Source organism: Corythoichthys intestinalis, chromosome 10 (genome assembly GCF_030265065.1).
Source record: "Corythoichthys intestinalis isolate RoL2023-P3 chromosome 10, ASM3026506v1, whole genome shotgun sequence".
NCBI lineage: Eukaryota > Metazoa > Chordata > Actinopteri > Syngnathiformes > Syngnathidae > Corythoichthys > Corythoichthys intestinalis.
Genome location: NC_080404.1, coordinates 34856504 through 34880634, shown reverse-complemented (window position 1 = coordinate 34880634; position 24131 = coordinate 34856504). Strand labels below are relative to the sequence as shown.

Here is a 24131-nt window from a genome sequence, read left to right as displayed (position 1 = left end):
TGTGCGGATGCGCTCAGCAAACTACTCTGGACTCAGTGGTCCATTCAAGTGGCTGACATAGTGACATGTGATCAGCATGGATAGTTAGCGCTGATTGGTTCAAATGGACATGATTTCTGAAACAACAAAAAAGAAAAAAAGAACAACCGTGTTGAGTAAATGCGATTTTTTTAAAAAGAGGCAATGCAACTGAAAATTGACCAGATCTTTAAAAGAGAAAAAAAAAGAGTTGAAGACGCTTATTTTATTTTTTTAATTTATTTTAATCTGGGAGGGAGGTTTAGAACATCTTCCAGGTTAATGTGCACTTTGGATTTATTTTGTTCATTTATGTTGGGCTACTTGTTTATTTCCTTACAATTAAAAAAAAGTAATTGTTTGCGCTGTCTTCAAAATATATACCATTTCACTGTGCGTAATGTAAGTCATTTGTACCTGTTTTTTTTTTTTATGTATGTTACTTATTTTTTTCAAAAAATATTTATTAGTCAATCTTCAATTTTAATCTACATACAATGTTCTTAAGTTGTTAAAATTTAGGTTTTGCATTTAGATGTGAGGAAAAGAAGGAAAATAAAAAAATTAGGAGATGTAGGTTGGCGTTGCAGGTGTTTTGTACATGTTTATTTTACCAATCATTGAAAAAATACAATTTTGAATGAAATCAGTTTCTCATGTATGCCTTGTTGCAGTAAGTGTAATGCAGTAGCCTAATGCATGTGTAAAACCTGTTATGTTTTATTATGTGTTATAAGTATAACTGTGTCAAAAGCAGTTTTCTTTGCATTTCGATGGTCTTAGGACGTTTGAACGGCCCCTACCCCTCATCTCGCTCCCATGGCGACTTTCGAGCAGTATTACTACATCCAATGTGGAAGCTATGCCATGAGCATACTATTCTTCCACAAGGCAGGAGAGCTACTTTCTGCTTGGTACGTGCCGTAGTTCTACATCTCTCCGCTAGTAGGAGACTCGAGCCAGCACCAAATAAGGAGTAGAAGAAGAAGCACCTCATGAGTGGAGGGAAATTTTGACATCCTGTCCAGTGGATACAACGTTTGCTCGGTAACTTTGGTACTTTTTGTCACCATGAGACGACATTATTCGTTTGAAGCATGTGTTTGCAGTTATTAAAATTTCGGCAATTTTGAATACCGTACATTTTCAAAACGTAAGTGCGCTGCTGTTACGCTCACTAACAATTTCTGACTATTTAAGGACTTACTGTTAACTAGTACAGCAGAGACGAATTGACACAAGTTTAACATTGAGCTGGATGGTTGTGTAAGAAAAAGTGGGTCGTCAGCAACGACATCTAAATCGTGATGTGGAAACATTTTTCCAAATGCTGCTTGTGACATATCAACTGTTATTAAAATTACAAAATGTAATTACTACTTTATAAAGTGTAGACGTGTACCTGAGCTTAAACATTCCCTTTTTTTCTACCAGTAATGAGTGGACAGGACTCCAGAAGAGGCTCCTGGAGGGCTGGGAATGGCTCATGGAGAGGAAATGGTAGAGGATGGAGAGGAGCAAGGAATGGCGGTGGAACATGGAGAGGAGGAAGCAACGGCAGTGGAGGCTGGAGAGGAGGAAACAGTGGCAGGGGAGGATGGAGGAGTAGACCTTGGAGAGGAGGTTCAGGAGGGGGGCGAGGTGGAGGACAGGTCGGAGGGACACCTGGAGGTGATAACAGAGTGTCTGCAAGTCCATTCTTAGGCACACAGAGAGGTGAGCTCCGTGAAATTTGGTGTGGAATACTAATTATCTCCTTATGTTACAAACAACAACTGACTAATAAAAGACCACTTCGGCCTTTTCAGGTCTCCACCAGGCCACTCTAGATGTGATGTCCCCTTACAAAGGATGGTCACTGTACTTCACTGAAGGTATTTAAGAAAAATAGTCATCAGATTGGTTCGTATGCGTGTCTAAATCTGTCTTTTCGTCAGGTTTCATCGAGAGCTCGCCCACAGTGGAGAAGATCAAAGTGTTTGAGAAGTACTTTGCCTCAAAGATCCACCTCTACGACAAGGTTTGTCAGTGCCATTAATGCTAAGCTGGACTGTAGAGATGAATAGCTGTGCATTACAGGACGAGATTGAGCGTCTAGGCAGCGTGCTGGTGGACTACGCCGACCTAACAATAAACGAGAGTGTGCTTGCGGAGCTTCCTGGTTTGACCACGGAGTTGAAGACACAACCGGAGGTTATCCTCAACTGTTTGGGATTGGCCATTCACCAGGTAGAGACACACACACACGGACGCTTCTTAAATATTTCAATGCCATTTATGTCCTATCATGTAGCTGTTTTCATCCTTCTATTGTGAATTTATTTTAGTGCTGGTAGCAATTGAACATTCATTCATTTGCTGACACCCCTGCCAGTTTTTCACCGTCAACTGCAGCCAATTAGTTAATATGATGAAATGATTAAAATTGTTGGTAAATATGTAAAATTCCACAATTGGTTCCGTATTTTTGCGGCATGGTGGAAAAGTGGTTAGCACTTTTACCTCAGTTCTGAGATCAAGGTTAAATCCAGGGCTCCAACCATCCTGTATGGAGTTTGCATGTTCTCCTCATGTCTGCGTGGATTTACTCACTTCCTTCTGCATTCCCCAGGAGTACCCTGCCTCCTGCCCATAGTTAACTGGGTTGGGCTCCAGCACCACCCGCATCCCTCGCGAGTATATTTGGTACGGAAGATGAATGAATGAATGGCTCAGTTTGTTTGTGTTTCCTGGAAATTCAAAAAAAAATGACTTAAGCGATTATTTTAAGAAGGTGTACCGTTTCTTTTAATTTTTTTTTTTCGCCATTGGATGAAAAATAATTCTGGAATAATATCAGTAATTCCAATAACTGATCATTTTGTTGTGCCTATCAGTATATCATTAACATGTGTCTACACAGGTATAGTATTATTTGGCCTTCAATAAGGCAAGTGGGGCATTTTAAAGTACCTGAGACCAGAAAAGCAAGACGTTACAGAATTGGCAATGACCAAAGGTTTCTCTTCTCATTTCATGCAGTAGTTTATATATAATGCAGAATATAATTATTTGTGTTATACATGATGAATTAACAAATTTACTGGTTCCCCCCTCTAAATTGTAAATTGTGTTACGATTTTTTCCATATACTTTTTATTTCCTTGCCCTCCTGACAAAAGCAATTGTTTTTAGTGGGTTACATGTCATGTTTGCTTCATTACTGCTGTCAGAAATTTCTGTACATAATATGCTGTCCTGATTAGGTAAAACCACATGAGCTCAATGAGAATAAAATAATCGACTTTAAAGCACTCATACAATTGTTGAGCACTGTGCTGACTGTCTTGTATGCAAAATATGAAGTTACAAGAAGTATGCATTGATTTGGTTTCATTACAAACATACTTTTTTAAAGATTTTATTTATCTTGTTGAACAAATACTGTAGGTGTTGACTGTTGACTTGGAGAAACAAGCTGCTGAGCTGCCCGGGGACGAGCTTCCAGTGGCCGTGCCGATCATCCACATCCCTCACATCAGTGCGAGGTGGGTGACAGGGAAGGTCATATTTGTTTACAGTCCATATCTTCCTTCTGTCAATAAAAAAATACATATATATATTTTATTTATATATACAGTGCTGCTCGAAAGTTTGTGAACCCCACAGCGATGGTCAGATTTTTTGTAAAAAAAACTAAAATAACCTTATTAAATGTTAAGTTATACCCAAATCCACAATACTGACATTCCAAATAATGGACTGAAACAAAAGAAATAGTTATATTGTCATTCTTTATTTAACAAAAGTGGTTGATTTAAGAAAAACTCAGATATCATGTGTGCAAAAGTATGTGAACCCCTTCAGTTAATAGGATATTGCGCCTCCTTTTGCAGAGATTACCTCAACCAAACGGTTTCTGTAGTGACTAATCAGCCTCTCACATCTACTTTGGGGGATTTTTGCCCATTCTTCCTTGCAGAACGCAGTCAGTTGAGAGAGGTTTGATGGGCGTCTGGCATGAACTGCTCGCTTCAGGTCCCGCCACAGCATTTCAATGGGATTTAGGTCAGGACTTTGACTGGGCCAGTCCAGAACACGAATCTTCTTCTTTTTCAGCCATTCCTTGGTTGTATTGCTGGAACGCTTTGGATCATTATCATGTTGCATGATCCACCTTCTGCCAAGCTTTAACTTCAAAACAGATGGCGTCAGGTTATGTTCTAGGATTTGACAATATTCCTCAGAATTCATGATTCCCTGGACTATGTGGAGTTGTCCAGGTCCTGAGGATGAAAAGCAAGCCCAGATCTTGACATTCCCACCTCCATGCTTCACTGTTGGGAGAAGGTTCTTTTGGTGGTATGCAGTGTTGACTTTTCGCCAGACATGGCGGTTTTGGTTGTGACCAAACAGTTCAATTTTGTACCTACATCAGTTGATGAAAACTCTTTTTAATTTAGTCTCGACAACACAACTGTTAAAAAAACAAAAAAAAAACTACTGAATTGATTGATTAGGAAATCAGGTTGAAATAATAGAAAATTCCAAAATGTTGAGGGGGTTCACAAACTTTTGAGCAGCACTGTATATACATACTTAATTACAGGCTGTACAACTATGAGCCGCTAACTCCACTGCGCACATTGCGTGCAAGCGTGTTTGGCTGCCTTGTGTGTGTAAGGGGCACCGTGGTCCGGGTGAGCAACATAAGGCCTCAATGCACCAGGCTGGCCTTCCAGTGCATGACATGTTCCAGCACACTTTCACTGCCTTTGCAGCACGGGAAGTACGCGACACCCACCAAGGTAAGGAGGACACATACTGTACATACACATATGTTCTTTGTGTTTGAACATTGTCATGTGTGTGTGGTCTCACAGTGTATCAGGCCAGAATGCCGCAGTCATGCGTTCAGTGCCAAACGGCGTTCTCCTCTTACACACACTGTCGACTGGCAAATTATCAAGTAAGCATTTACACATTATTTAACTATACTGTGTGCATCGTACTCAGTAGGCCAGGGGCCTCCAAACCGGTCCTTGAAGGCCGCTGTTGGTCCTGGTCTTCGTTTAAGCAATCCTGTACAGAAAGTTTAACCAATAAGGTTTCTGCTGAAACAAGCAGCATCAGATTGCAATCAACTGATTGCACTTTTAAGACAGATGATTGGTGAAAATGTTTCCTTTTGTTTAGTTGGAATGAAATCCTGCAGCCACTGTGGCCCTTTATGGAATAGTATGGAGACCCTGCAGTAGACCTTTTTAGTGGAACACAGCGTGCTATACAATCATACCACTAGATGTCACCGTTAACTCACTCATACTTCAACAGTGATTCAACTACACCAGGCTGACTGCACTCATGACTGATTGCAGTTCTGGTGTCTTGAGATAAACAACACAATGTTGACAGAAGGCTGTAAAGGATATCTTTGATTGTGCATGTTGGCAGAGTGCAGGAGTTGGTATGCGGTGAGCAGAGGGAGGCCGGACGCATCCCACGCACTGTGGAGTGCCACTTGACCGCCGACCTCTGTGACAGCTGCGTTCCCGGTGATACCGTGACTGTGACAGGGATTGTTAGAGTCACAAATGATGGTGCATGCACACACACAAATACAGCATCTTTACACTTTATACTGGTGCTTTTCACTAAATTAGAATTTGGTTAATAAATTATATACCATAATACACACAATGAAAGCAAAATTTATATCTAAATACAGTAGTACTTCAATTGAGCTACTGGAATAAATGGTTATACATTATACATACCACCAACTACTCATGGATGTGGGGGGCCATGTCCAACCACAAATAATGAAAATCTGTGTAACACCCATTGAAGGAAAAAAAAACAATTTCCCCTCAAAATTTTGACGTGCTTTTAAGTGCTGTTTTAAGTTTGATTACCCAGAGATCATAAATCTTAAGAAGAGAAAAAAAAAATAGTATAATGACTATTGGTGGGTGGGAGAAATTAATGAATGAGGGGTATAACGATGCATCCATCTACTAGTAGATCGATCGATTAAGCATGCAGAATATCGATCAACATTGTCATTTCTGTAGATAAGCTGTTATGAATGGTTTCAGCAACACAAGTGTCAAAATTGCCTCGTATTAAAATGCCAATGATGGTGTTAAATGTGTACATAATACTGTCAATCAGTCAAAAGCCCTTGACTCAAATCAAATCACATCATTGCAGATTTTAAGGGGACTCACTGTACTTGAATTATGTTTTCTTGTCATATTCTTATCAATGAGATGCACTGGTAGGGACTAGAATGTGGTCATTTAAAATGGCCATGCTTCAATTTCTAACCGTATATTTAAACACACTGCATATGTGAAGAAAAGTCCGAATGACAATAAAATATTCAAATTTAAAGAAGTTTTAATGTTTGATTAAATTAATTGATAGTAAAATAATAATTTTGTTGTAAAGGTAAAAATACTTAATGTATTCTCTAATATGTGTTTCTATAATGTGTCATGTACTTTAGTTAGGGCTGCAACTAAGCATTATTTTTTATAATCTATTAATGAAACGATTAAGCTGATAAATGTCACTCTTTAAAATTAGCTTCAGAATTTAACTTGAAGTTGTTTTAGGCATGTTGTAAGTAACACTGAAGATGAAATGGATGACTATTTCCTTCAAAAAAAAATTATTACAGTTTCCTGACTTAACCCTTTAATGCCAGCAATATTAAGCAATTATCAGAGAATCCCAAAATTTGAAAAATAAGGTCCTAATGACACCTTTTTTTCAAATTTGTAAAAAGAAAAGTCGAAATAAATATGTGTAATAAGCGCTCAGATATCTATAACCTTGCTAAATCCCTTTTTTTTTTTTTTTTTTTTTTTTCCCCATGGAACCTGCAGATGCATGTGTTGACTTGCAATCATCATTTTTTCTTTCAAAAAGAAATGTCAAAATTCTGAATTAGTCTCAAAATCATGAAATTTTAGGTGTATCAAATGTGATACATTTTGCAATAAAGAGTAGTCTACAACAGTACTGTTTTAAGTACATAAAACGTGTTAAATTTTTTTAATAAAGGTTCTGAGTATAGAACATAAAAGGTATTTCTCAGTACCCAAATAAGACAAAGACCTGTTCATTCAAATAAAAAAAAAAGTGCTGCTAATTGACATTTGTTTCTTGTGAGCAAAGTACTGTAAAATGTGTCAATGACTCATTTATTTTCTTTAAACAACAAAATCGAATGAGGAGGAGGCAGACCGTATTGAATCAGTTTTCTTCATCAAACAGTTGTCATAAATACAATCCAAATCCAATTTCAAAGCACACTCTCTTGTATGACAGTTTACAGCTTGAATGGGAGTTTGTGTTTAAAGGAGACTAAGCTGTTATATGAACGGATTTACGTGTGTGGTTTCTTTATAAAAAGAAGTGAGACAACTTTACTATTTAACAATAACTCAATTGCTTAAGTGTCAATATGCTTCTCCAAAACATAATACAAGTGGACACTTAAGACACTGATTAGCATAATCGCTAACTAGCTTAGCGCGCCTTGCTAAGTAATAATGTCTTGTCAACAAAGAATGCAAACAATACAATTGGCTTCATTTACTCACCCCTGATAGAGACACATTGGAGCTAACAACACAAAAGACAATCTAACTCTGGACACTTCGCAATATTATTGATTCAGCAACCCCACCTGAGTGTAGCAGTGACTTTCTCTGTCCTGCTCCAATCACTGGTGCGTGCACGCAGCCTCACATTATACACAACAAGGACCCAAACGGTACTGCTCATAGTTGCCGGCAAAAATTGATTATCAAATTCGTTAGTATCTAATTTATTAATCAATTTTCATCAATTTAATCTATTAGTTTTTGCAGCCTTAACTGTAGTATACTGTCATTTAAATGAAAGAAAAATGAAAATTCTTATTCATGGTTGTAATTACAGGATAAAAATCTTGCATTTGTGACACAGGCACCACTAGGTGGAATAAGGACCAGTCTATGTTCCTGCTCTACATTGAGGCCACGTCAGTCAGCAACACAAAAGGTGCCGTTGGGGTTCTACTAAGCGAGGTATCATCACTAACCAGAGCTGAATATTGAATGCAGGTCAGCAGTCCAAGTCTGGAGGTGCTGGCTTGTCTGGTGGCTCACCCGAGAATGGCTGTGGAGGTGAGGAGTTTACCCTGAAGGAGCTCTACGCCATCCAGGAGATCCAGTCGCAGCCGGACCTGCTGAAACTCATTGTCCAGTAAGTACTGGATGCTCACATGAATATCAACTGGAAACATACCTTCACTTTGACATCCATAGTCTGTGTAACATCCTCCTCGTGTTTTCAGATGTTTGTAAAATTTGTTCACTTCTTTTGCTCCCTCCAGTTCACTATGTCCCGCCATTTACGGCCACCTGGTAAGCACAATGTCCATTCTTTCTCAGTAGGCACGTCACATGCATTCACTCATTTGTCTTCGCAGTTGGTGAAAGCAGCACTGGTGTTGGTGTTGTTCGGAGGAAGGCAGAAGCACACGGGCAAGAACAGCGTCCCAGTCAGAGGCGACCCCCACGTCCTGATGGTGGGAGACCCTGGACTGGGCAAGAGTCAGATGTTACAGGTTGATTCAGTGCTTCAGAGGCTGACTCATTCCTGCTTTTCATTGATAACTGAATAAATGTATTCTCGTTTGTAGGCCATGTGCAATGTGGCTCCTCGAGGGATCTATGTTTGTGGCAACAGCACCAGCACTGCAGGTAAACTGTCACAACAGGTTTGTAAGCAGAACTCACATTAAGTCTATAAACCTCTAGTGATCTGGAACACTTAACTTCAGAAAAACTGTTAAATCAGCATTTTCCCACCTTTTTTCCCATGATTCTCTTCCATATAAGTGACAATAGCCACGTTTACATGGATCCAAATATTCCAATTACAATCGGTTTGGATGTTCAAACCGAATAAATGTGTTCCATATAAACACCTCATTCGGAATGAACAGGCCCAAACCGAATGGAATTTCATTCCGTTTCACAGGGGGTGGAATATTCCTTTTCCCAAACCGATTAGTAGTAAAATTATATCATGTAAACAGGGAAGCGGAATGGTGTCTGGTTGCGTTCTTTCTGCACATGCTCCGTACTGACGTGGTGACGTCACTTGGTGACGTAAGTAACGTCACTTGCAACATGGCTTCCAAGCACAGCGCACCTAATTGGAGTCCGGCGGAAAGTTTGTATTTAATTCAAACTTTTAAAAAATTGAATATAATTGCTCGCTTAGACGGGCGTAAAACGAGCAACAGTGAACTATTTTAAAAAGTTCACGAGAGGTTACACGAACCCACAATAGACCGGAGCGTTGACCAGATTAGAAACTGGTGGAAAACGTTGAAAACCGGCTACTACAAGGCAAAAGAGCAAAACAGCAGAAGCGGATACGACCCCACAAACTTTCCGTTCTTTGAGCCGATGGACGAAGTGATGGGAGGACGACCACTGGCCAACGTCGATGTCCACGGCGTGGACGTGGGTTTTGACGAGGAACTGTGTGATGGGGACAGTTCTTCTCTGAAGTTAAAACAGCAGCACTCTGACAATCGATCTCCATGTTTTGCAAAGTGACGCTTTGTTTTGATTAATCTGCGCATGTCAGACGGCAGTTGTCAAACGTCCTTTCGGAATAAAGGCAGACACATGTAAACGCTGGATCGGAATAGATGAAGTGACATGTAAACAGCTGATCTGAAATTTCCATTTGGAATGATTTGAATCGGTATGAATAAAAGTCAGCATGTAAACGTGGCTATTGATACCAAAAGAGTGAAGAAAAAAAACTGTCTGGGGTTAGTGGAACCATTAACCCTTTATAGGGAACCCATTTAACTCATTGGCTTCCATTGACGGCGGTAAACGTCTAATGCATTTTGACAGAGAACTAGCTGTGATCATTCGCTGCCAGCCCTCCCAGTCAAAATAGATTGGACGTCTAACACTGTCAACAGCACTGAAAGATGAGCAGTTATAGTCAGTCCTTTCACTTTAAATGAATTGGACGTCTAACACTCAATGGCACTGAAAGATGAGCAGTTATAGCCAGTCCTTTCAGTTTAAAGGAATTGGATGGCTATCATTGTCAATGGCAAGTAAAAAGTTAAATACCATGAAATTAAAAAAAAAAAAAAAATCAACTTTAGGGTGCTACTACGGAAATTATCAGATTTATTTGTTTTTATTCATTTTATTTTTTTTTTAACCAACATTTTGTTAATTTATTGTTGTATGTATTCATAAGAATACTGTATTTTAAAATTTAAAAAAATACATGATTCATTAAAACAAAAACAATATTAAAAATATATATAATTATAATTGAAACCTGGCATTCACTTATGTAGATTGGGTCATGTAGGCCACAATTGTATACCAAATGTTAATATTGTGGCTATTCCTAGAAAAATACATAAGCATAACATAAAAAAATACAATATTGATTAATAATAATCAAATAAATAACATAGTAAGTACAAGTGAAACCTTGCGTCCAAATACTGTGTGTGGACATCACATTTGGTGTCATGTAGCCTCCACTTATATCCCAAATTTTAATATTGCGGCCTACATAACCCAAAAGTGATGTCTACATAGGTGAATGCCAGGTTGGTGTATTGTTCTTTTTAATCACCAGAAATAGTCACTTGCCCTATCAAGGATTAACAGAAGTGGATTTTCACTTGCATTTAAAAGAATTCAGCAAATAGGGTCATAAACTAGAAAGCAATTGTTGCTGTCCATATGGCCAAATTGCAACGCACGGATCAAAAGTATTTTCTTACAAGTCAGAGCAAAAAAATGGCCTGCTTGTCAGGGCACGTGCACCTCTAGATAACACTGTAGTTGATAGTTTGATGATTATCTTTGCAGGACTAACAGTGAGTTTATACAGAGATCCAGGAAGTGGAGATTACGCTGTGGAGGCTGGAGCCTTGGTGTTGGCTGACCAAGGTGGGAATGCAAGAGAGCATACATGCATGCATTTTTCGCTCATTGTCCACTTCTTAAAGGAGAAGACAACACTCTAATCATGTGCTTAACAGCAAAAATTCTGTTCCATTTCTCTTAGTGTAATAGTAGAGAAAAACAATGAAAATAAAAGCCAGTAATTACAAAAAATAGCCATCCTTAAAGCAGGCAGACGTGTATCAATGCCAGTATTATTTTAGCAATTCAAATGCGAGTATCCTAGATAGTCCGTCCTTCCTCAGGACTTCAGTACTACCCATAATCCTATGCGGATATGGAGATTTACCTATGTTTACACGCCTGGATTTATGCATGGATTTTGCTTGGAAAAGGCAGATTTAAGAGTTACTATAAAGAGTGAGTGCCTATTTTTTAGCTATAATATTTACACCTGTGTTTGAGTCTTATCAATGTTTAAGTTATGTCATATTCTTCACACAATGGCAGCGCTCTTAAGTCATGTCATTTTTTTAAACTATTTTATGCATTGTCAGAGGTCTAAGAAATTCAAAGTATGCCCTTGAACACTATGATAAACCATTTTTCACATGAAGGTTGTTTACACTAGACGTCTATCCATTTAAGGTACACTTATAGTAGGCACAATATAATGTCATCCAAACCATCACTTCTCAGCCAGTGTCACTGTCAATCAAAAGTGAGCACCTCAGATGTTGAAGAAAGGCATTTGTTCACCATTTAAAACGGTTCCCAATTGTCTCATGATGTTCAAAGGGACTAACGGGGTTTTGTTACCATGACGACAGGTGACAGCGCTAAGCCCTTGCAACTAAGCGAGTGGCTGCATGTTCTCGAATTTTGAAGAGAAAGGCAGATGTAAAAATGCAGACCTCGCCGGTGGTTGCCGTTTTCACAGCATAGTTCCTCACATTTAGTGCCTAGGCGGTCACTCCAAACGTACAACTATTGTAAAGATACTTTTCCATGATACGCCTTTTAAAGAGCACACAACCTCTGGTTAGGTTTGTGCTGCATTGACGAGTTTGACAAGCTGGGTAACCAGCAGCAGGCCCTGTTGGAAGCCATGGAGCAACAGTCTGTGAGTCTGGCAAAAGCGGGAATCGTTTCTTCATTGCCTGCCAGAACCTCTGTCATCGCCGCCGCCAACCCCATCGGAGGCCATTACAACCGAAACAAGACCGTCTCGGAGAATTTGAAGTGAGCCCAGCACTCAGTTGGTAATTGAATTTCTATTGATTGTTGCTTCTTATAGTTACTGCTGCTTCATTTTCAGGATGGGCTCGCCTTTGCTTTCCCGCTTCGACGTCATCTTCCTCCTCCTGGACATCCCTGACGAGTCCCACGACCGCTGTCTGTCCGAGCACGTCATGGCCAACCGGGCGGGCAGAGCCAGTAGTGGCGTGTTCGCCATGAACAGTAAGGACGACGCAGAGACTTCCATCTTGTTGGAACACTCAAGCCTACCGCTGTCTGTGCGTTTGCAGGTAAGGGATCAATTCCATTAAATTCAATTTAATTTTAAAATCAATCATTTATATAAAAAAGTTTGTTTTTCAAGATACCAGAAGGAGAAATCACCAACCTAATCCCAGCATGCTTGTTAAGGAAGTACATCAGCTACGCTCGCCACTATGTTCACCCCACCCTCTCTCCGGAAGCCGCCCAGACGCTTCAGGATTTCTATCTATCACTGAGGTCTCAGTCGCGTGCTGCAGACACTACGCCCATCACCACACGCCAACTGGAGTCCCTCATCAGGCTCACTGAGGTAGTCGCCAGTATGTTGTTCTGGAGGTCTGATTGTATTGAAAATAACAAAAAATTGTGTATATGCCTGCACCTGTGCAGGCAAGAGCCAGACTGGAGCTCAGTGAGACTGCCACCAAGAGCCACGCGGAAGATGTGGTGGAAATTATGAAACACAGGTACTACTGTAGAGGTTTCCCAACATTCATTGAGCATGCAGTATTTAACAATATAAATATTTCTCAGTTCATGACAAAAAAAAACTAAATTCCACAAAAATATTTAAGCAGTGAAGGGATCTTGTTTCAATTTTCCCACAAATGCACATACTCGTTGTAAAGTCTAAAATATTTTTTCAGCCACCTAAAAATGTAAAAGTAACCATTTAAATTAATTATTTGACATATTTGCCATATTTTTTTCTTGACATCACTGTCGACAATCAACAAATTTGCCAGTTACCTGCATTTAACCTTTGGAGCTGTCAGTTAGAAATCAGACTCAGGTTCAGAGACCACTAACCAGCTACAGTGGGGCAAATAAGTATTTAGTCAACCATCAGTTGGGCAAGTTCTCCTATTTGAAAAGATTAGAGAGGCCTGTAATCGTCAACATGGGTAAACCTCAACCATGAGAGACAGACTGGGGGGGAAAAAAAAAAACAGAAAATCACATGGTTTGATTTTTAAAGAATTTATTTCCAAATTAGAGTGGCTTCAAGCCACTTTTGTACACATCTTTGCACCATATTACATTTTAAATGATATTCATTTTGTTTGTACATAGTCCAGTTGTTATTTCATTTAGTAGTATTTTATGTAGTAATATTATTATTTTTTAATGCTCTGTGGTTTTATACGCATGTTTGCACGTGGGGAGAAAGGAAAGAAATTTCATCTGTGCTGTATGTTCTACGTATAGGCATATTTGACAATAAAGCTGAACTTGACTTGAAAATAGGTATTTAGTTACCTACAAACAAGCAAGATTTCTGGCTGTCAAAGAGGTCTAACTTCTTCTAACGAGGTCTAACGAGGCTCCACTCGACATGTATTAATGGCACCTGCTTTAACTCATCGGTATAAAAGACATCTTTCCACAACCTCAGTCAGTCACACTCCAAACTCCACTATGGCCAAGACCAAAGAGCTGTCAAAGGACACCAGAGACAAAATTGTAGACCTGCACTGGGCTGGGAAGACTGAATCTGCAATAGGTAAAATGCTTGGTGTAAAGAAATCAACTGTTGGAACAATTATTAGAAAATGGAAGACATACAAGACCACTGATAATCTCCCTCGATCTGGGGCTCCATGCAAGATCTCACACCCGGGTGTCAAAATGATAAGAACGGTGAGCAAAAATCCCAGAACCACACAGGGGGACCTAGTGAATGACCTACAGAGAGCTGGGACCACAGTAACAAAGGCTACTATCAGTAACACAATGCGCCGCCAGGGACTCAAATCCTGTACTACCAGACGTGTCCCCCTGCTGAAGCTAATTGTGCAAGCCAAACTTGCACAATTAGTGGTTGACTAAATACTTATTTGCCCCACTGTGCTTATAGTACGTCGCAAACTTCAACACATTTTCTTTACACATGGAACAACATTTGCAGCCTCTCATGTCAGTGCCTTTCTGCATTGTTGTTTGTTTGTTTTTTTTTTTTATGTGCAGTCTGGTTGACACATACTCCGACGACTTGGGCAATCTGGACTTTCAGCGCTCGCAGCAGGGCAGAGGCATGAGTCAGCGCGGAGCAGCCAAACGACTCATCACTGCCCTCCACGCCCATGCCCAACAGACCAATGAGAAGCAATTTACCCTGCAGACCATTCGATCTCTGGCAGAGAGGCTGAACATAAAGGTACATGTATATGTTTGTAGAATGTTTTACTGTTGAAGATGAGTGTCAACCAAAGTTTTATGTTAAGGTTATGAATTTATTTTGTATTACTTCTGCCCAACACGCTTGTTTGCACTTCTTTTGCACCCTTTGAAGACAATGTTGTATTTTTTTTTTTTTTCATGGCAGGTGCTGGACTTTGAGGGTCTAGTGAGTTCTCTCAATGAGCAAGGTTTCCTGCTGAAGAAAGGAGCCAAACTTTACCAACTTCAGACCATCTGACAAGCAAGCAACAAACCAAACAGACTTTACCATCACTCACTAAATGACTGTATAACTAATTCAACATTGCAACAACCACCAGACAGTAGAGCCTGGGTTTGGCAAATTATATTTCTTATGTCATCCAACCCACAAAAGATTTGTCATTATCAAGTCTTGTAATATTTGTTGCTTTAATATTGTTGTTTTGATTTGTGTTCGTCAAATTGATTTGGTAAAATGTTAACTCATTAACTAGTTTGTCAGGGTTTTGTTGTAATTATACAAAGTGAAATATGTTTAGAAAATTACATGACCTTGGAGGGACAAAAAATTGCCCACTGTAGTTATAGCATCATCACTCGGTATCTATAATTTAACTGTTTTTAGCTTTTTTTTTCTAATGTATTTCTTTTTACTTGACTTGCACTTTAATGTATATATATTATTAAAATGTTACAATAAGTTGCTTCGTTACAAGAAAGTATTTTAAATACGTTTCTCAAAACGGATTGATACTTCTTTAAACCATACCAAATATGTTGACATTCAATTTGAAATTCAGATGACTAGTATTTTTTAATGGCAATTTTAGTTGCGTTAGCAGTGAGCAGGTGTTTTACAACACTTTTACGACATTGCCTGCTCACCGCATTGCTTTACGGCAACATGGCAGCCCGCGTACTCCAGCTGAACCTCGATCGGCTCTAAGCTGTATAACTTCATTATGGACTCGGCAAAGCAGCGCTCGGCAACGGGGTAACAGTGAAGATGATTGTTTTGTGTTTTCGGACCTCTCCCGCGCCGATTTGCCGCAAGGCCACCGAGTGTTTACTGTCGGCGCGACGTGGGGCTGCGTCCAGCCTGGAAGCGGCGACATGGCGGCTCGGGCGCGCACCTGTCACCGCGGCAGATGGACGCGTCAGGACCTTCGGCCTCAGCGGCACTTCGTGTCGTCTCGGTCCGCTTCCGTCGACGTGGTGGAGGCCGTGCAGGACTCTGCTCGTCCTCCGCGGAAGTCGTAGTCGATTGGCGGTCAACTCCCGAGCGCTACTGTCCACTGGAGGACGAGGGCTCAGTGGGAAGAGCAACCAGGAAGCGTCGGACAAACCGGGGGAAGCGACCACGGTACCCGGACAGGGGCTGTTTAAGTTTAAAGAACTGGTAAGCGAGACGAACAGAGGAAAGTCCTTAAACCTGGGCATATTTAATAATGGGGATCTATTAAAGGGGATACAGTTTCCCTTAAATCCTAATGTTATTTCACCTAACGCTTATTTCGCTGCCATTGACGTCCATATCCGTCAATGGGAGTAGATGAGTTAATCATTATAAGCCCCCAAGTGTCCGATTTTCGAGGGAGAATAATATTGCGAGATGAAATGTAATCTGAAGTGGTGAAAGTCGTAATTCAGCATTAGTATTTTGTACCAATATTGTGTTGTGATGTTTCAATATTAGAGACAGGGTGAAATGAGGGAAGAAAGTACTTTTACTATTTTTATTTTTTTTTCTCGTCACAATTCATACCATTCATTCTATCTAGAGAGGACACATTCGCGACAAAAAAACTGGACTGAAGTTAATTACCAAAATAATGTGTTATGTGACTTTACAGTATGAGAACCCATGGACTGTCCCCAACCTGCTGTGCGTGTGTCGGATAGTCCTAGCTCCTTTCCTGGGTTACCTCATCATCCAGCAACACTTCCACCTCAGCCTTGCGCTCTTCTCACTGGCTGGAGCCACTGACCTGGTAGAAAAACTCACTGCTTCTTACTGCTTCTTACTATTACTAACTTAAGTCCATCCAGCCCACAATTTGGTTGTCATTTTTGTTTTACTTCCCGTAGGAGGTGACAGCACAAACCATCATTCTGTGATCTTATTATACTGCATTATTACATCTGCCAACTGTAAGGCAGTTAGTTTTTAACTATTGTTTACTATCAATCAAAATGCCACCACCGTTAGTGATCGGAATAAAAATTTTTGGTCTCAAACGTTCAACAAACTCGAACTCAGATCATCTGTCAGTTGAACTCACTGTATTATTGTTTAGTCATTTCAATGGCTACAAGCCATGAGCTGAGGTAGTTGTGTGTGGCACTCCTCTATCGGTTCTGATAACAAACTATAAAATTAAAAAGTCAATCATTAAACGGATACATTCCCAGTCCTAACTCATTCATTGCCATTGAACGCAATAGACTTCCAATTCAAATAGATTCTATGCAATATGTCAATGTCAATGGCTGCTACAGTATCATAAGTTTTAATTGTACATGTGAATCCTTCACAGCTGGACGGTTACATCGCCAGAACGTGGCCCACTCAGAAGTCAGCATTGGGAAGTGCCCTGGACCCACTGGCTGATAAAATCCTCATCAGCATTTTATACATCAGCCTTACGTATGCAGACATCATACCAGGTATGATTACAAGTGTGCGTGGAGAGATGATCCAGTTTCACCCGACCGCACTTGCGTATCTTATTAAGTGTCCTTTATCTGTCTTCAGCACCGCTGACGGCTCTGGTGGTTTTCAGAGACATCGGTTTGATAGCTGCCGTCTTTTGGGTCAGATACAAGACTGTGCCGCCGCCGGTGAGAGACTATTTGATTTATTTTCAGCATTTTTTTTTACTTCATTATTTGTTTATTCGTTTGAATATTTTTTCTGTTTATTTCAGCATTTATTTAGTACAATTTTGTTATTCATTTAGTTTTATCACTCCTTTTCTCCAGCGCGCCATAAAATAATTTTACCTGTAATTCCCCAATCAAACTGATTGGGGGTCAATTGCGGGGCGGCTGATTTTAAAAGCAGATACATTTGTTCAGTCTGCGCAAGGAAGCAAGAATGCTAAAATGAAATCAATAAATATTTACTGTAAATACATAAATGAAATAATTTTAGATGACTAAATGTCAAAATAAATACACTGGGTCTCCCACTTGAAAATTGTAGAGAGGCCTGTAATTATCAACATTGGTAAACCTCAACCATGAGAGATAGAATGTGAAAAAAAAAAACAGAAAATCACATTGTTTGATTTATAAAGAATTTATTTGCAAATCATGGTGGAAAGTAAGTATTCGGTCAATACTAAAAGTTGATCTCAATACTTTGTTATGTACCCTTTGTTGTCAATAACGGAGGCCAAATGTTTTCTGTAACTCTTAACAAGCTTTTCACACACTGTTGCTGGTATTTTGGCCCATTCCTCCATGCAGATCTCCTCTAGAGCAGTGATGTTTTGGGGCTGTAGTTGGGCAACACGGACTTTCAACTCCCTACAGATTTTCTATGGGGTTGAGATCTGGAGACTGGCTAGGCCACTCCAGGACCTTGAAATGCTTCTTACGAAGCCACTCCTTTGTTGCCCTGGCTGTGTGTTTGGGATCATTGTCATGCTGAAAGACCCAGCCACGTCTCATCTTCAATGCCCTTGCTGATGGAAGGAGTTTTTCACTCAAAATCTCTCGATACATGGCCCCATTCATTCTTTCCTTTACACAGATCAGTTGTCCTGGTCCCTTTGCAGAAAAACAGCCCCAAAGCATAATGTTTCCACCCCCATGCCTCACAGTGGGTATGGTGTTCTTCGGATGCAATTCAGTATTCTTTCTCCTCCAAACACGAGAACCTGTGTTTCTACCAAAAAGTTCTATTTTGGTTTCATCTGACCATAGCACATTCTCCCAGTCCTCTTCTGGATCATCCAAATGCTCTCTAGAGAACCACAGACGGGCCTGGACGTTTACCAATCTTCAGCAGGGGGACACGTCTGGCAGTGCAGGATTTAAGTCCCTGATGGCGCATTGTGTTACTGATAGTAGCCTTTGATACTGTGGTCCCAGCTCTCTGTAGGTCATTCACTCGGTCCCCCCGTGTGGTTCTGGGATTTTTGCTCACTGTTCTTGTTATCATTTTGACGCCACAGGGTGAGATCTTGCATGGAGTCCCAGATCGAGGGAGATTACCAGTGGTCTTGTATGTCTTCTATTTTCTAATAATTGCTCCCACAGTTGATTTCTTTACACCAAGCGTTTTACTTATTGCAGATTCAGTCTTCCCAGCCTGGGGCAGGTCTAAAATTTTGTCTCTGGTGTCCTTCGACAGCTCTTTGGTCTTGGCCATAGTGGAGTTTGGATTGTGACTGAGTGAGATGGTGGACAGGTGTCTTTTATACCGATAATGAGTTAAAACAGGTGCCATTAATACAGGTAACGAGTGGAGCCTCGTTAGACCTCGTTAGATACCCATGTTGACAGTTAAAGGCCTCTTTAATCTTTTCAAGTAGGAGAAGTTGCACAATTGGTGGTTGACTAAATATTTATTTGCCCCACTGTACATCAAAATGGAAATAAATGATGTTTCATATAAATACAAAGTGACCCAAAAAAAACAAACCATTTGGAAAGTCGTTATTTCTTTTTTTTTTTTTTTTTTTTTTGGTCACTTTTTTAGTCACCCTGTATATATAAAGATAATAATAAATGTTTCATACAGTAACTAAATAACCGTTTGAATAAATTAAATACCTAATAATTAAAAAAAAAAAAAATTATGTAATTCACATGTTGAATAATTCTCTCATTAAGGTATATTCACCCTATGTTAGTTTCTTTTTTAAAGAAAGGAATGTTTTGTTTACGTGCTTCATGTGCGTTATTAGTTTCAGCTGCTTCCTATTGCCAGATGCGTTTAAAAAAAAAAAAAATCCTGTCTTTCTAAAAGAAGTTAAAATGTGGCGATGATAATTTAATATCACCACCACCTCCATACATTACGTTTGCTTTTTGCAGGTGACCCTCAGTAAATTTTTTAACCCCTGCTACACCACTGCTCAGCTCAAGCCGACACTTTTCAGCAAGGTCAGACGCTCACAGTGCAAATGACTTGATCCCTGCCAGTCCAATTGCACAACTATCGCTGTCAATGGCAGTGAGTGAGTTCATGTTTTTGGTGCCTTGAGCGCTGATGTAAGCCTTCTGCAGGTGAACACAGCCATTCAACTGGTTCTGGTTGCAGCATCCTTGGCGGCTCCAGTTTTCCAGTTCACAGATAGCATCCTGCTGCAGGGTTTGTGGTAAGATGCCCTTCTATTTTTTCAGTGTTAAAAGACAATTTGTGGTTACCGCTGTAATTTGTATTGTACCGGTTACAGGTTTGTCACCGCCATGACGACCACAGCGTCGGGCTACAGCTACTGGCACTACGGCCGAAAGACAGTACGGGTGCTAAACACCCGGTCATCATGATGATGGCAACAACGGCAAACAAGCAAGAGTCGCAGGAGGTCGAGGGAGGCACTAGCCAGACACACGAACGCCGGATGACAGCCAAGAGAGTGGTGAGAACAAACAAGTGGCTGTTAACGTGTCGCCATGGCGATAACTTGTGCAGATGGTCGGACCGCAGCTCAGTCATTGGACCTAGTGTATGTAGAAAGAGCTTTTATTTTTACAGTCACACAGATAATGGTCACATGTATGCATTTCATTTATCAATAAAATAGAAAATCCAGTCCTTGCAATTGTGTCTTGAAGAGTGTAATTAATTTCTGATGCCAATGCTGACCAGGCACTGTGATCATGTTTCAGTGCAATTGACGATGGTAGATGACCAGTCCATGTGAGCCGGGAGGGGCTGACAGTCAATGATAGCTGCCAGTTCTCCCAGTTCAAATAGACTGGTCATCTGTCACTGTCATGGGCAGCCTAATTAGTTAAATTAAGCCAAAATAAATTAATGAGTTTGGATGTTTGCGTAAAAAAATTGGCACTTATTGGCACATTAGGAATTATCAGTTTATTTTATGAACTGTACAGTGTTATCCAGGGTGTTCCAAAATGGTTGACCCCATTCTAAATGCTCATATCTCGGAAACTACTTGATGGATCTTAATGAAACTAAATACACTTTATGCTGAAGGTCATAAGTTTTATTGGTTAAATTTACTAAGAAAAGTACAAATATTTGTTGGTTCTATGACAGATTTTCATAAATGTTCAATATGAGCGCCGCCTGTGACGAGTCGATATTCGAGCTCGTGCCACACTCGCTGGAGCATGTCTTCGGTAACAGTTTCCAATGCAGCTGTAATTCTCTGTTTCAGTTCAGTTGGTGCCTTCTTTGCAAAATTTGTGAAGAAGGCACGCTGCACTGTCTTCAGTGACCGAGTCCAAGCATACTGTAACACTCAAAATGCCTTTTCTTTTGAAGTGAACGGTATTTCTTAACCTGAAAAGATAGAAATGCCAAGCGTTGCACACAAAAACTCGAAACGTTTCTTCGCAAGCTGTGAAAATTTGAGGTCATTCCAACGAAAATTGTCAAAATAATTGGCTTACGAAATGGGGTCAAACATTTTGGAACATCCTGTATATCAGTCAGCATGCTCCTTTTCCATGTCGTCACACACAGAGAAAAAGATATTGTGCTGCCAAAGACTTAATCTTAAAATCTTTCACTACTCTTACGAGTTTCCTCCTTACTCCAAATGACTGGTGTTGTTGCCTACGGCAGTTGGTGAAACCTACCGGAGACATGTTATGTATTCGGTGGTGATGGGTCTTACTGTGTGGAGGATTCGGAGCGTGGGTCGAGAAATCCCTGAAGTATTTAATGGAGCTTGTAATGTATCAATGCATGTGTTCTTTAAGGCCAGTGACGTCACCAATGACTTTCAAAGTCTTGGTGGATCAGGAAGTGGTCCGATAATTGTCGGGATTCATGAACATAAAAGTAAGGCATTGGAGCCGCTCACACTTTGTGGGTTTGTGTTGGTGATATGGTTTGTGACTGCTATTTTCCTATGGAACCTGCAAGAAAGATTTTTGAAAGATATTTTCTCCTATTTTGGACCATTTTGAGCTGAAAAAACGGGTGCAAGCAGGTGGATTGCATGCCAGGGAAACCTCCCTCGATCCCTTCAAGAGAGCAAGCAAGCGGCTTTTAGACTAGTGGTTATCATGCTCTCCCGTCGTGCTGGCGGCACGGGTTCAAGTCAAGGGTCGCCGACGCAGATCAGAACCGGTAACGCAGATCTCTTCCAATGAGGAGTATAGACAAGTTGTAATATTACATTTTTAAAAAATAATATTCCACTTGTTTTCTTATAATTAGGGCTGTCAAAATTATCGCGTTAACGCGCGGTAATTAATTTTTTTAATTAATCACATTAAAATATTTGACGCAATTAACGCACATGTCCCGCTCAGACAGTATTCTGCCTTTTGGTAAGTTTTTAAGCAAGTTTTTTTGTGCTGTCTAACAGCGAACTCTTGTGGTCGCTTTGCGACATGGTTTATTGCTTTCTTGCCAGTTCAATATGGCTGCACGACGTCTCGGGCTGACGCCTACGTTGTAATGTTGTGCTTATAGGATCCTTGGACAAGATTTGTCCGAAAGTATGGTTGTTGTAAAGAATGTACATATTATGTTAGTAAGCGAAATGTTATATTTTTTGTATGAGACGCTTTTTGTTTATGTTTAGTGAACCTGTATAGCGTGCTAAGCTAACGTTGTTGCTAATGCAATGCTTGTGTACTTTTTTTTGTAGTTTCACTACGGTCTAAAGAGGACAGTGGTTTGAGGCCATTTTATTAATAAATCAGATGAAAAAGGAAGAAGTCTGATTATTAAGGCGTCGTTCACTAGCTGTCTAGCTTTGGAAAAAGTAGACGCTTCGGAGTGAGGACAGCATAGCCAGATTTAAATGACAGTAGAGTGAAATGCCCACTACAGTCCTTATGTACCGTATGTTGAATGTATATATCCATCTTGTGTCTTATCTTTCCATTCCAACAAATTATTTTACAGAATATATATATAATTTACAAAAAAATATGGCATATTTTATAGATGGTTTGAATTGCGATTAATTGCGATTAATTACGATTAATTAATTTTTAAGCTGTAATTAACTCGATTAAAAATTTTAATCGTTTGACAGCCCTACTTATAATCCAAGGTGACGTGTTTTTTGTGTGCCCAGGAATTTGGGTACAACTTCGCAGTATAGGGAGAGACACAGGCATATATACTCCAGCCTATAGAGGCTTGCAGTGGGATAGTTGTGCACCCCTGCCTCCTCAGAACCATGCTAATGAGCTTTCTCAAAAGCTGGAGAGATTGTGTCCAAGAAGAGAAAACGACTGTGCCACTGTAGATAAATTGATGTTTTTAAACAACAATCAATAAAGTGACAACCACAACAGATATCCAATCTTTGTCCAATCTTTTGATAACACTTAACATATACATATCTCATGTCCCATTGGATTTATTTAATAATTGTCTGAAATGATACTGGCGAAGTAAGCAATTGTAATAATGTTCTTATTTTAATACTTTACATTAACATTAACCACATATTAGTCAGAATAGAGGAATGGTCCATGCACAATCAAATGATGTTGTTTTTATTTATGTTGGCAGTGACTGATTCCCATGCACCAAGAGGCCTCACAAACGGTTCAAATGTCAATAAAATGTTTGACCAGCAGGGGGGGTTGTGTGCTCATGAAGCCTCAAGAAATTAACCTTTTCTTGGACCAGGTTCAAGCAAATACTGTACTATTCGGTTCCATATTTCTGTTTGGCTGTATGTTTGTGTTCAAGATAAAATAAGAATGAATAAAGGGAATATAAAAATAAAAAATTTAAACTTGCAGGATGTTTGTCATGTTTTTTAAGAAATTTCTCAATAACTTGAAAACAGATTAGCCGGATTTGCAGGGTAGGTGAAGAGCAAGGCGACTCTAGCCAGCACTTTTTTTTTTTTTTTTTTTTTTAAATAAAACCCGATTCTTTTCACGCGATTCTGATCCTCTAAAAAATAGCCCGATCGGCCGAATTTCCGATCACGTGATTGGATCGGGCCATCCCTAGTGTTATCACAACTATAAGCCGCTACTTTATTTGTACACTCTAAACCCTGCGGTTTATAGCCAATAAGGCTTATTTATGGGTTTTGACAGGCTAATGAGCAGCATTTTTTTTGTGTAAATATCCTATTATATCATAAGGACACCAGTGGCTTAGTCCAGTGCGGCTTACATTTTAACAAAAATAATTTTCTTGAAAATTTGGTGGGTGTGGTTTGTATTTAAAAAAAAAACTACAGTAATCTGATTGTTTTATTTTTTTTTAAGAATGTAAGCATATTTTGAGTATTTACATGGCCGCGCATATCCGGGTTACTGCCAAAACCCAATTTTGAATGTGTTATTTGCTCCATTTGAATGTGGCGTTTGTTGTGT

At 39.8% G+C, this 24131-nt stretch overlaps 2 protein-coding genes across 3 annotated transcripts; both read left to right on the top strand.

Annotated features, from left to right (window-relative positions):
• Positions 1-947: 947 nt before the first annotated feature.
• mcm8 (minichromosome maintenance 8 homologous recombination repair factor) lies at positions 948-15289 on the top strand. 2 transcript variants are annotated; one of them, XM_057848459.1, is made up of 21 exons: positions 948-1065; positions 1453-1734; positions 1827-1892; positions 1956-2038; positions 2098-2247; positions 3448-3545; positions 4607-4805; positions 4881-4966; positions 5452-5597; positions 7978-8052; positions 8115-8256; positions 8387-8417; positions 8483-8620; positions 8696-8756; positions 10923-11003; positions 12005-12200; positions 12277-12487; positions 12562-12771; positions 12852-12928; positions 14430-14619; positions 14788-15289. In XM_057848459.1, the coding sequence occupies exons 2-21, from the start codon at positions 1455-1457 to the stop codon at positions 14878-14880; spliced, it is 2613 nt and encodes an 870-aa protein (XP_057704442.1). In that variant the 5' UTR covers positions 948-1065; positions 1453-1454; the 3' UTR covers positions 14881-15289. The 2 variants fall into 2 exon arrangements, with proteins under 2 accessions (XP_057704442.1, XP_057704443.1); XM_057848460.1 differs by having other exon boundaries at positions 1031-1171.
• A 216-nt stretch (positions 15290-15505) lies between these two features.
• On the top strand, positions 15506-23505 carry crls1 (cardiolipin synthase 1). The gene is made up of 7 exons (XM_057848473.1): positions 15506-16023; positions 16478-16615; positions 17162-17291; positions 17380-17465; positions 19671-19739; positions 19863-19954; positions 20033-23505. The coding sequence occupies exons 1-7, from the start codon at positions 15631-15633 to the stop codon at positions 20124-20126; spliced, it is 1002 nt and encodes a 333-aa protein (XP_057704456.1). The 5' UTR covers positions 15506-15630; the 3' UTR covers positions 20127-23505.
• Positions 23506-24131: the final 626 nt, after the last annotated feature.

What these genes read in the sequence shown, in the direction of transcription:
- mcm8 (XM_057848459.1), top strand. Translation starts at nt 1,455, where the DNA reads ATGAGTGGACAGGACTCCAGAAGAGGCTCCTGGAGGGCTGGGAATGGC. An exon ending in CGCTGTCTGTGCGTTTGCAG is followed by an intron (nt 12,488 to 12,561) that starts GTAAGGGATCAA and finishes TTGTTTTTCAAG; the next exon opens with ATACCAGAAGGAGAAATCAC. An exon ending in GTGGAAATTATGAAACACAG is followed by an intron (nt 12,929 to 14,429) that starts GTACTACTGTAG and finishes TTTTATGTGCAG; the next exon opens with TCTGGTTGACACATACTCCG.
- crls1 (XM_057848473.1), top strand. Translation starts at nt 15,631, where the DNA reads ATGATTGTTTTGTGTTTTCGGACCTCTCCCGCGCCGATTTGCCGCAAG. An exon ending in GTATGCAGACATCATACCAG is followed by an intron (nt 17,292 to 17,379) that starts GTATGATTACAA and finishes ATCTGTCTTCAG; the next exon opens with CACCGCTGACGGCTCTGGTG. An exon ending in ACAAGACTGTGCCGCCGCCG is followed by an intron (nt 17,466 to 19,670) that starts GTGAGAGACTAT and finishes TGCTTTTTGCAG; the next exon opens with GTGACCCTCAGTAAATTTTT.